Consider the following 12,715-nt stretch of genomic DNA (forward strand, 5'->3'; position numbering starts at 1 on the left):
CAAGCATCCAAGCCACCAGTCTGAATCCTTCAGCCAGATTCCACTTCCCAACCTTCAAATCATGCTCTGGACCCTACACCTTTAGATGAGGAGTGAAATGAATAGTCAGAAATCAAAGGTGGTTAGACTGTAAGCAAAAATGAATATAGTAACAACTTCTACCTATCAGCAAATGATTGGCACATGCTCTCTGACTTAACTCTTTGCATCCAAATAAATATTACAGAATGTAAATTTATTTCAGTTTTTCCTTTCACGAAAATATGACCATCCAAAATATTTAATATATCTACCTCAATTGTACATTTTAGTACCTGGAACTCATCATTTTTGAAGGTTTGAGTCATATATGCTAAATTTATATAATCATACCTTTTATGAAATATCTCATGAAGAGTCAATAAAAATTCATTCATAAAAGATAAATATACTTTTAACCATTCTTAATGAGTATACAAACTCAAGGGAAAATGAATTTCAGAAAATTGTAACTCTTCCATCAGATAAAATTGATTTGTAAATTATATAAAAATAATATCAAAAACATGAGGCATGCAAATTTAACACTCTTATAATAATTGTGTGTGTGCATGTGTGTGTGTGTGTGTGTGTGTTCATTCCCAAATTTCCACTTATTTATCAAGTAGTCTCAATCATTTATTTGGTCTGAACCATTAGGAACTTTTTCTGAACATTGTTAGGATGCATTCCAAATTTTAGTGAAAACAATTTTTCTTGTTTTTTCACTATAGATTTTTAATAAGGCTTCATATTTTATAAGTGTCTTTTTCCCTCATTTTATTTCTCTAAATAAAATCACCACCCAGACGTCCCACTAGTGGGCTGTCATTTGTAGGTAGCACACCACACCTGAAAACCCAGCATTGCAGAAATGTACCCACTTAATATTATTAACAGCTTGAATCCACCAAATCTAGTCAGCTGCTCTCCTAAGTCCAAACACATCTCTCTTCAGTTAAAGTGGTAAGATGGCTTTAGGGAGGGAAATCTCTGAGATTACCATTGTGTTCAACCGTCTGGTTGGCAAAATAAGGCAGCAAATGGTGCCAGCTCTTGTGATCCCAACAAACCACAGGCAACTGAGGGCCTAGCTTGACACAGTTTGCTCGTCTAGTATTATTCATATGTCCTCTTAAGAGAAAAAAATGCATCTTGGGGCTGGAGAGTTAGCTCAGCAGTTCAGAGGACATATTGCCTTTGCAGAAGGTCTGCATTTGACTCAAAGTACACACACCAGGGCTGGCAACCATTGATAACTCTAATTTCAGGACATCTGATTTTCTCTTCTGACCTCTGTGGTCAGAAGTTAGTTTACTAACTTTGGGAGGGCTGGTAGCTTCTTTTACAATTTTAGATCCAGTTAGAATTGCAGGCTATAAGTGGGGAGCATTTTCTTTGCTTAGTCTGTCTTTGGCATAGGGTCTCCTTCTGTAGCACAGGCTAGCCTTGCTTGAATCCATGGAAATTCTTCTGCATCAGCCTATCAGAGAAGTGGGATTTCAAGCATGATTCCCCATACCTTAATGAACTAGTGCTTTAAAAGAAAACCCTGGGTGTCTAGAAAGCTTTTTTCAGTGCTTTTCCAGAGGACTCAGGTTCAGTTCCCAGCACCCATACAGTTTAGGGGGTCTTGTGTCCTTTTCTGACCTCTACAGGAATAGAATACATGCATAGCGAGCGTGTGCGCGCGTGGGGTGTTCTTTCACCAGTGAACAGTGAAAAACTCCAGTGTCCACCCTCGTCCACCCCCTCACTCACCCCACCCCACCCTCCTCACCCCACCCCAGTTAAGCCACCTTGGCCTAGCCCCTACAAACTGTACTGGGAGGTTATTTGTATGGATTCATATTTATTTTGGTTTTCTGAGATGGTGACTTGTGTAGACTAGACTGTTGGAAACCTGGTGACCCTCCTTCCTCATCCTGTGAAGTGTTAGGTTATAGTTTGTACGGTCCAGCACAGTTTTGGCATTCTGATACATTACCTTGTAGTCAGTTGAGGATTCCCCCAGGATAACTTCCCATTTATAAGCTGAATTAGATCCCCTTTTCGAAAACCACAAGCCGAAAATCCAATACAGAAGCAATTTCATTTCAAATGCTCCACTTCTCGAAAAGAGGTGTGTTCAAAAGTTAACTGTTCGCAACTGAATGAGAATTTCGACTCTGGTATTTAAACTGGCGGACAAGTTTCTGTTCACTTTCATCTATCCATGATGTCCATTCCTCGGTTCTGGGTTCTCAAAAGTCACACCAGGGACCTGGGCCCTCATCTAAAGAACGTTTGCCGCTTGACCTTTCCATGAGGTAACCTTGTGTCAATTCACTCTACACTACATCCCCCTCCCCCAAGGGTTTCTGTTGGAGATTGAAGCAGACACTTGGAAACCTGCCCCCCCCCCCACAACCTGCAATAAGAGCTCACACCCCTTGGCATGGCTGGTCAAGAAAGGGAACCACTACGGGGCATGTTTCACAAGGTCTGACTTTCTTAAACGAAACAGACCTTCGCGGTTTTTAAAACCAACCAAGGAGACAACCTCTGTACCGCAGTGCCTACGTGCGACTTAGAACCAAGGAGTCCTTGCTGTAAACGTTAAGGAACTTTAAAGGACCAGGTCGAGACCAGGGATAAGAGGGCTGGGTAGGAGCTTTGGGAATCTTGGAAATTAGTTAACACAGAACCGATGCCCTAGGCGAGGATCGAGTTAGTTCATTGAGAGCAACAACGAGAATAGGATGGGATCGAACTTTAGAAGGCTTTAAAAGGAACGACCCAAGAAAAAAAGAATTAAATTTGAAGGCGGGACAGGGGCGGGGGGGGGGGGGGGTGCTGGGGACCGAAGTGACGGTTGGCGAAAGCGCACGGAAGATGGGACTGGGGAGAGGTTGCAAGTCTTAGCCACTGCCGATCACTTCCCCGCGGAGTCCCGCGACTCCTTTCTTCGCCCGTCTGTAACAACCTAGATCCTGCGAAAGTTCCAGAAAATAGCTCTGTCCCTCCCCCAAACGTCTTCTGGGAACTGCTGGCAGAGATTCTGCCAGGAGACCTGCCCGCCACTTCCCCGCTCTCGGCCCGGACCCGCACCCTAGCTTTGTCACTGTTCCTGGTCTGTCTCCGTGTTTCTGCAGTCTTTGTCCCTCGTGGAAACAAGGGAAGAGGGAAGTCGCTGCTCTGGGAGGGGAGCTTGGGGCCCCATTTTCAGGATCCACAGTCTCTGACACCGAGGCCATAAGATTCCCGCGAGGGAGTCCCGGGAAAACTCTCCTACCCCGTCGCTGTCTTTGGTCCCCGCCCCCTCGCAGCGTCAGCGCGCCAGGGGCTGCGGGGTTTAAATGCGCACAAGCGGGAGCCCGGGCGCTTCTGCCCGGGAGCGCGGCCCGGCTGGAACCGCGAAGTGGGAGGGGAGCGAGCTCGCCGCATCCCCAGCCCAGCACTGCCCCGCGACCCATGACTCTGGGGCTCCGGCACCACTGTGGCCGCTGCAGCATCCTTGAGCTCCCCCAAAACAGCGTTGATGAGAAACCACTCAGCTGCCTCCGCGGCGGGGAGCCATGAGCTGTCTGGATGTTATGTACCAGGTCTACGGTCCCCCGCAGCCTTATTTCGCAGCTGCCTACACTCCCTACCACCAGGTATGAGTCTGATCGGGTGGGGCGGGGACCCGTGGAGCACCCCAGACTGCGAAAAAACCGCTATGCCAAAGGTCGCCTGAGCCTCCTCGCGCCAGGAGCGATAGACAGGCAGGCAGCCCAAGACGCCGGGATGCCGGGACCGCAGCTAATTCTCTTTAGCTGGTCCATTTGAGAGGACACGTAAGTAGTGATAATGTGCACCCAGGCCTTCCCCAGAACAGTTAGACGAGATGGTCGCACTGAATTTTCTTCTTAGAGTCTGGTACGAGTGGACAGGGCTTCCCGCAAAGCTCACACAGGGAAATCCGAACTTTGGTCTTGACCATAAGAATAAAACCAAAACGAGAACATCAAAAGCCTGCCTCTGTCATTCTAAGATGGAGAGCCCCGAGGTCATCCCGGGAATAATCTCCTCCATTTCAGTTCTCAGGCGACTGAGTCAACTAACTCCGGAACTGGTGGATTTGTTCTTCAGGAGAAATGCGCAGAAGGCACCGGTCTTGTGATTTGTGCTTTGCCGAGTTCTAGGAAGCATTATTCCAGTGTGATTGACCCGCCCAGGGAGCTCGCCTTTCTGGCACCCAAGTGGCAGAATCCGACAACCTAAAGTCACTTTTTAGGTTATTTAACCCCGCTCCTGCAAACTGTTCAAGTTTCCTTCGATTCTGCCGATTTCTGATTTCTCTTTTCCGCGGTCTGTGTGTGTAGCCACCTACTGTTGACTTCCGTGTCCACAGCGAAGGTAACAGAACAGTATTCCAGGGACAGAGCAAAAGCACACACCTGGGGTGGTAGAATTCTAGACCAGCCTGGAAAATGAGACCTGGTCTTCTCTTTGGGGAACAGTGAAACCAACTGCAGTGTTTGAGTCAATACTTCAGTTTTGTTTTGCAAACCCCAACAATGTGTTAAGACAATGAAAATGAGTAGATTTTGCGTTAGCCCGAACACACACACACACACACACACACACACAAAATCACATACTCCCGCAAAAACTTTGCAACCTAGAATTTGTAGTCCTGATTTGTGTTAGGTTTAGGAATCACCACGGCTTCTCATTGTAAATGAAGTGGAAATGTGGCATTCAGGGTGTGGTGGTGGTGTTAAAAACTGGAATCTTTGGGCTCCGGAGATCAGGAGCCCGTTCCCAGTGTGGGACGATCTACTGCAAAAGGGATACTTAGATCTAGCTGGCCCTTTCTCCTCCTGGGCCCCAGGCCGGTCTACTACGTCAAATCTACTTTGTATGACCCTGCCCTTCCCTTCCAGGCCACCTCTGCCTTGAGAATGATTTAATTCTGCATCCAGTCGATGGTTCATTTCTAAGACAATGTTCTTAGTAGTTGCCTCTGGTCTTAAAGTTGCTCTGATACAGTGATTAACTCAGGACCCAACCTTCTTCGTGCTCCTTTTTATAACTTCTGTTTGGGGATGCTAATCAGCTGCCGACTTTTCTGTTTGGGGATGCTAGTGTGCTGTTCGCCTGCTGACTTTTCCTTACTTAAATGATGTTTTAAAACTACAAATACAGAGAATATGCCTGCTGCCCCAGCACTTGGGAGGCTGAGACAGGAAGATCTTAGTTCAAGGCCACTCTCAGCTATGTGGCAAGTTTCAGGTCAGCCTAGGCTGTATGAAACTTGCATCAAAGCCAGTCAAATGAATGCAAACAACTGACACCGACTTTGGATATTTTTGTGGGTACGCATACAAAAATCAACTTCATTTATTTTTTTTAAAAAAAGGATCCATTTATTTAAAAAAAAAAGATCCACAATTTCCCTAAGTCATGATTCTGGAACTCTTTCGTGTTTTCTGTGGCAGTTCATTCCTGATTGTGTCATGTGGAATCCTTTTTTCATTGTTGTTTTTCTATTTCTCCATGTGAATACCTAATCTCGTGGTTTGTGCTTCTGCCCTGTGTTCTCATGTAGAGAAGAGCCGCCAACTTAATTAACTTGGGTGCCCGGTATCCTTACCGTCTGATTTTAAAAATCTATTTGCCCTGAGCGCAGCTCTGAAAAAGGAACTCAGTTTACAGTCCTCACACCCTGGTTTGGTTTTTCTTATTTTGTTTGTTTTGTTTTGTTCTCTTTGATTAATCAGTTGATTTATTGTCTTCTGAGATTTCCACCCCAACATTTTAAGAGTATTTTCCTGCAGGCTAGCTGCAATTCTAGGAAGAGAGGGCATCCATCAGGGCAGTTTTTCCTTACCAAATATTGCAGACAGAGAGGCAACTCTGTGTTGTCATCTATTGCTGGGTTTTTGCAACAGGCGCAAGGCTTAGGCAGAGATGCCTGTTACCCAATTGATACCTTAGCGATGGGACTACATTGACCATCTCTTTCTCTCTCTGGACAGAAACTAGCCTACTACTCAAAAATGCAGGAAGCCCAAGAATGCAGTGCCAGCCCCAGCAGCAGCGCCAGTGGGAGCTCCTCGTTTTCCAACCAAACCCCAGCCAGTGTAAAAGAAGAGGATGACAGCCCGGAGAAAGAGCGCCCACCCGAAGCTGAGTACATCAATTCCAGATGTGTACTCTTCACCTACTTCCAGGGCGACATCAGCTCTGTGGTGGATGAACATTTCAGTAGGGCCCTGAGCCAGCCTAGCAGCTATACCCCCAGCTGTACCAGCAGCAAAGCTCACCGGAGCTCCGGGCCCTGGAGAGGTGAGTAGGACCCATCGAGAAGGCTAGGAGGTTTATCAGCCTACAGCCTACCTGCAGGGTACCAAAGTACAGCCAAAAGAGCAGCAAGCTTAAGAAGGGGGTGAAAGGCTTTGGGGGACATGAACAATTAGGAGGGAAGGGGCATGGATGTGAGCTCTTCTCTGCAGAGGAAAGCGGTGGCCTGAAGGCAGTGAAGGGAATTGGAGGTCTTAGGTGTGTGCATTGGCTCTACCAAGTCCTAGCAATATGACCTTGGGCAAGTCTTTTAACCTCTTGGAGGTCAGTATTTACTAGTCTCTAAAATTAGAATAACACTTGCCCTCCTAACCATCCCCAGAGAAGACTAAAAGAGTAAAAACTTGAAATGTCTGTTGATGTCCTATGGAAACCTGAGGTTTCCACAACCAACCTAGCAGAACCTTCACCAACAATCTACAAGGCTCCTTCTTCGACCTCCCTGAAAGCAAAGTCTGCTTGAGATTACTTCCTAACACTTGTCTGGCTTCCAATAGTCGAGAAATCTTAAAGCAGAAATTCTTGACAATTCAAGCCAGTGACAAAGCAAAGAAACAAAATACTTTTAACGGAGAAATGTTTTTCTACACTCCCTACTGAGAACCAGTCACCTGAATCATCCTTAGCTGCAATTCCCCTCTATTACCGACAAGAAGGTTAAGAAAGTCATCCATAAACACTTTCAGGCAGTTTAGTCTTTGATGTGTAACTAAGTTGAGAAGTGAAGACTATGTTGTTAAAAAAAGAAAATGAATTTTCATTTGTGCAGTAATCGCAACCGTTATTACCTGTTTCCATAGCAATATGTGGTATTTTGCACAAACCTTCAAGATTTCAAAGCATTCGTTTTAGACGCAAAACTTAGTCTTTTGTTTTTCTCCCTCTGCCTAAATTCGTTTTCAACGGGACATTTGTTCATCATTCAGAAGGTGACTTCCAAGTTGTTTTAGATTTTCTAGCGTGTGGTACCCATGCCTTCTCCAGAAGAGATGTGCCATAAAAGGGCTTTGAATCAAATGTCTTTCCTCCTCTACCCAAGGCAACAAACTTGACCTAAGCGCCCTTCTCTTACACTACCATACTCTAGGGAATCGACAGTGATACTGATGGCAGGATTATCATCATTATTACTATTATTATTATTATTATTCATTACTCCTGGCATCTTTGATCCGGAAGTTTGTTTATGAAAACTTGGCATTTTTAAAAAGCTGTCTATGCAAATAACACGGCCGCTCTTTTAATATACCTACCTCTCATTTCCTTAAATTCTCGCAAGAGGAGGAATATTTGAAAGGAGAAGTCTAGTAAATCACCACTAATAACAAACCTTGGAAGTCTGTACATGTTCTTCCAGTCTAACAGGCACTTACCTTGAAGCGGAACACTTTCTGGAGCAGGGAGGATTGAGATGAGAAAGATGGTAGAGGTAGCTAGACAACAGACAGAGGGACAAGGGTCTTCCTCTGCAGCCTGGAAAAGAGAGGTCGAGTCTGCCCTGGACCAGAAGGAAGAGGGCAAGCTCTCCTAACATCTCCAACTTCCTCCACCATCAGAAATTCTGTTGCTAGGTTTTCTAGACAGCTGGGTGATTCAGATGTCCTCTGGGGGACTTTCGGGGACCCCTCCACACACTTCTCAGTGCCCTGCAAGTCTCTTAGAAGACGCCCAGAGGTGAAGGCTGCCGGTGCCGCTCCTCTGCGGCCTTCCAGCCCTAGATCCCTCGGGCCCCGGTCGGGTTGCCTGGCATGGCCTCGGTGACACACTCCTTTCTCGCTTTCCTCCCACCCCGGGCCAGCAGAAGGCACCTTCCCGATGAGCCAGCGCAGCTTCCCCGCCTCCTTCTGGAACAGCGCGTACCAGGCGCCGGTGCCCGCGCCCCTGGGAAGTCCTCTGGCCGCCGCGCACTCGGAGCTGCCCTTCGCCGCAGACCCCTACTCTCCAGCCGCGCTGCACGGCCACCTGCACCAGGGCGCGGCCGACTGGCACCACGCACACCCGCACCACGCACACCCGCACCCGCACCATCCCTACGCGCTGGGCGGCGCCCTGGGAGCGCAAGCCTCAGCCTACCCGCGGCCAGCCGTGCATGAGGTCTACGCACCCCACTTCGATCCGCGCTACGGGCCGCTGCTCATGCCCGCAGCCTCGGGCCGCCCCAGCCGCCTGGCTCCTGCCTCAGCGCCCGCTCCCGGCAGCCCGCCCTGCGAGCTCGCCGCCAAGGGAGAGCCGGCAGGCGGCGCGTGGGCCGCGCCCGGGGGACCCTTCGTGAGTCCCACGGGGGACGTGGCCCAGAGTCTGGGCCTCAGCGTGGACTCAGGTAAGCGGAGGAGGGAGTGCAGTCTTCCCGCAGCCCCTCCAGCACTGTACCCGACTCTGGGCTGAGCCCCAGGCACCCTGACTTCCCTTGGGAGACCTCCCAGGACCATGTGGCTGAGAGATTGCATGCCATCATTTGTTTCTACGGGTAGATGTCTCTAGAAAGTAGCACCCTGCCCTCGACCTGGCTGCTCGGTGGTACAGAGGACTCTTTTTGTTCTTTGAATAAAGTTCGATGGAAAAATTCTAGCCTGTGTTGATCAGAACTGTAGCCACTAACCACACGTGACTACTAAGCCTTTGCCCTGTGGCTAGGATGGACCGTGATGTGCTGTCAGACATAAAACACACTGGATTTCCAAGACTGCAAAAGAAAAATGATGTAAAACCTCATCTCGTTAACATTTTATACTGAGTTTGCATGTTCTAATATGTCCAGCAGTTGCCTATTGGTGTTATTGGGTTAAATAAAATATACCATTAAAAGGCTCCATTGTTTCTTCTTCGGTGATGCCTGTGGTGCGAGAGCTTTGATCCAGAGTACCTGTGACTCCTGGGGTCTCTTTGTCAGCTTAACTGCTAAATTAAGTAAGACTTTTACACGAGCAAAATTCAGACTGGTTTTGATGCTAAGGCTAAGAGCCTGGCTGGCTGGCTTAGAGTTGAACTTCAAATGGGCGCTTTCATTCAGATGAGAATTGGAGAGATCTGAGGGTTTTACCCCCCCCCCCCCCCCTTTTTTAAGAGCAAATGACAAATGTTTAAAACAAGCCCAATTATTGGCTAGCCCTTTGCGCTGCCCTCCTTTCCTCAAATGAAGGTTCTATTTCTCTGTGTGTTTCACCGCCTGTAGATGAAGTGTATAACTTTCACACTCAACATTAATCACCTGTAGATGGTGTGTAGCTTTCATAAGAAAAATGGTACATTTCTCTTTTTTTCCCCTTTCAAGCATCCTGCCTCCTCCAGCCACCCCATCTTTTATTTATTTATTTTCAGGTTTGCAGACTCAGGACCAAGGCGAGGATCTGTATGGGTTTAGACAGACCACCACCTTTCCTGTAGGTCTCTGTGTGAGCTAACTCGGGGTAGGTTTGTAATGGCTTCTGGTCTTGGTTTGCAGGTCCTTGCTATTCTCAGTGAGCATCTTCTGGGCTAGCCTGCTGAGCCACAGTTTCCCCTCCCCCCTTCTGTCTTCAGACCAGCAGTGGGGACTCCGCGCCTGGCTCTCACTTGAGAGCTCAGGAAGGCAGTCGTCAAATGTCCCTGTCTGGTGGGAGAACCAAAAACCGCATTTACAGAAATATTGTCTCGGATTAATCTCTTCTAAGTTACACTTAATGACTTGGCTAAGGCACTGGAAATGTCTGTGGTGAGACTGCTGAGCGGGCTGATGTTTTATAAGCACTCTTGGAATGAAAGGAAGAAAATGAGATCTTTTGGTGTGAATATTTTTTACACTGATGTGGATTTGCAACAACAACAAAAACATGATAGAGAAGTACAAAGACTCCAGACTTCCTCGTCATGACCCAGCCTCACCCATAACCTCACCACAGTACCCACTGCAGACTGAAGACACACTCTTTCCTGTGAACTGTGAACACAGACGCCTCAGCCTGCATATGAGTGGCAAGTGGCTGGTCTGGAGCCACCTGCCCAAGTCTTACTGAAATGCAGCTGTTGTAAGACAGCTGTTTAAAACTCCAGAAATACATCAACCAAGGTGGAACTTCATAGTGTCTGGCAGGACAGTTGTAATTGCACTGGATAGATTATATATAAACATGTATATATAGCTTCACTTTTACAAGAAACGTTTTGCCACAAAAAGAAAACTTTGTTCCACCTTCTCTCCCACAACCCCCTCTCTGTGAAAATGCAAACAGGGGACACACATACACACACACACACACCTAACTGTCTCGATGGGGAGGAACTAGGAATCATAAGGAGGAGAGGTGTCCACTGAATCAGCAAAACAAACATTTTTTGCCTTAATATCTATGGTTGTATTGGGATAAAGAGAGGTTCTACCTGGGGCAGAACTGGAAATGATGAGGAAGAGGAAATGAGCATTATTGATGTCTATGTATTATGAGAATGTTGCATTGTTCTATAAAAAATAAATGTCTCAGTTTTACTAGAATATTGTAATTGATAGTATTATGATCTGATGTCCAAAATCTTGTGGTGCAGGGTGTGTGTGTGTGCTGTTTTTCTGAATGACTACTGAGTTATGAACTCTTGTTAATACCTTTCCATCTCTCAAATCACCTAGGGATAAGAAGTTAGGTATGACTCCACCGACACCCCACACATCCCTGTTTTATGGGTGAGGAAGCCATGCCTGGAAGAAGCTAAGGGCTCACCTGCTGACATTCAGGAAACTAGGAGCAGAGATGCCATACTGTAGGCCATTTAGTCAGCTACAGATTCATCCCTTTGCAAGAAAGATTGCCTGTTAGTTCTTAAATTCTAGACTCTAGACAACACAGCCTTTGGTTGAAGGTGGTGTTTGTGATTTTTTTTATTTGTTTTTGTTTTTTGAGACAGGGTTTAGCTGTGTAGCCCTGGAACTTACTCTGTAGACCAGGCTGGCCTCAAACTCAGAGATCTGCCTGCCTCTGCTGGGATTAAAAGCATGCACCACCACTGCCTGGCCTTAAGGTGGTTTTTGAGATATTGGTTATTTTATATCTTAAGAAGATAGGCTATGGAACCAACCGAAAAGAAAGAAAGAGATCTTTTAATTGATAGCACTTTTTTTATTATTGTCGGTGCCAGAACTATTTGCACTCTTGCATTAAAATGCCTGGGACAGACGTTCTGTATTATGCTCAAATTGCCCTTTGTACCTGAATAAAGCATAAATTAAATATTTTAGCATGTATCTTGGCTTTCATTGTAATGTGAGAGGCAAATACGATGCATCTTGGATAATAGTCTGAGGAACAGTAAAAGGACCCTACTCACAGTGCAAGCCTGTCAATCACCCATCCACTTTCTCTGTCTTTTGGAAAACCGTGAAGTAGACTTGATCAACACAAAAATGATACCTTTGTTTTTGTGCAAACAGAAAGTCCTGTGTGTTCATTCTGTTGTGATAACAAATGAGTGATGTTCATTATCATCTACCAGGAACTGATCTAGATGCTTGTGGATGGATTACCTCAGTTAAGAGCCCAGCATCTCATATACCATTTCTTACTGTGATCTCCTTCTCTCTGTGAGGAAGCTGTGGCACACAGAAGGGAAGCCCGTTACTCGGTCACAAAGTGTCTAAGTGGCAGATTCAGGATAAGACTCAGATGGGCAAGCACGGAGGTTAAGCTGCCACATGCTGCAGTCGCTGCTTCTCGGAACTCTTATTCTCTCTGCTGTTCAGCAGTGAGCTGACTTCATCCTCTGCAGCAGAGAGTGAAGGAAGGGAAAGAGGTAGAGAAGTTAAGGCAGAAACTGTGAAGAACACACAGGCTCCTGGGGCTCAGAGGAGCTAGCTGTCCCTGGATATGGTCTGAACTCCATCAAATCACACTGCCTGTAGGTCTATTCTTCTCCAGAAAAGAGCAGGTGCTTATTAACTCATTTCAGTATCTAACAGCATTTGTTGCTCTCAAGTTCTTCACACCCGACCTAACTAAGACATGCAAGAGGGTTGGACCCTGAAGCAATCACTAAAATTAACTTTGGACTTCTCTGTGGATTTTTTAATCCATGTTCCACTGGCATGGGTCACTGGTATATGCAAGCATAAATATGATGCATGAAGTCCCAGTGTGCTTCTCAGAAGCCGCCATTCACTGTGCCATAGGAGAAGAAGGTGTCACAGTCTGTTCCTGGCCAGGCACCCCCTCTCTGTGTACACCCCACCGAAAGGAGCTATGCTGCACCTGCAATGGCACTCCTAAGGGCTGTGACCACAACCTACAGGAGCATTTCCCCAGCCACAAGGTTCTGATTGCTGAACCTGCCTAAGCCGCATCTGACCCGAATATCAGGTTCCTTGTGGGAAGACTCATTCACTGGAACTGGCCTTTGAGACAGT

General features: G+C 46.7%; 1 protein-coding gene across 5 annotated transcripts; it reads left to right on the top strand.

Annotated features, from left to right (window-relative positions):
- The first annotated feature begins 3,338 nt into the window (after positions 1-3,338).
- Vgll2 (vestigial like family member 2) lies at positions 3,339-9,156 on the top strand. Of its 5 annotated transcripts, XM_040728306.1 has the most exons (4): positions 3,591-3,656; positions 4,080-4,398; positions 6,024-6,333; positions 8,147-9,156. In XM_040728306.1, exons 3-4 carry the CDS (start codon positions 6,045-6,047, stop codon positions 8,731-8,733), a joined length of 876 nt encoding a protein of 291 aa, XP_040584240.1. In that variant the 5' UTR covers positions 3,591-3,656; positions 4,080-4,398; positions 6,024-6,044; the 3' UTR covers positions 8,734-9,156. The 5 variants fall into 5 exon arrangements, with proteins under 5 accessions (XP_040584238.1, XP_005073346.1, XP_040584240.1 ...); XM_040728304.1 differs by lacking the exon at positions 4,080-4,398 and having other exon boundaries at positions 3,339-3,656; XM_005073289.4 differs by lacking the exon at positions 4,080-4,398 and having other exon boundaries at positions 3,345-3,656; positions 8,150-9,156.
- The last annotated feature ends 3,559 nt before the right edge of the window (positions 9,157-12,715 follow it).

This window comes from Mesocricetus auratus, unplaced genomic scaffold (genome assembly GCF_017639785.1).
Source record: "Mesocricetus auratus isolate SY011 unplaced genomic scaffold, BCM_Maur_2.0 Super-Scaffold_100018, whole genome shotgun sequence".
NCBI classification, from domain to species: Eukaryota; Metazoa; Chordata; class Mammalia; order Rodentia; family Cricetidae; genus Mesocricetus; species Mesocricetus auratus.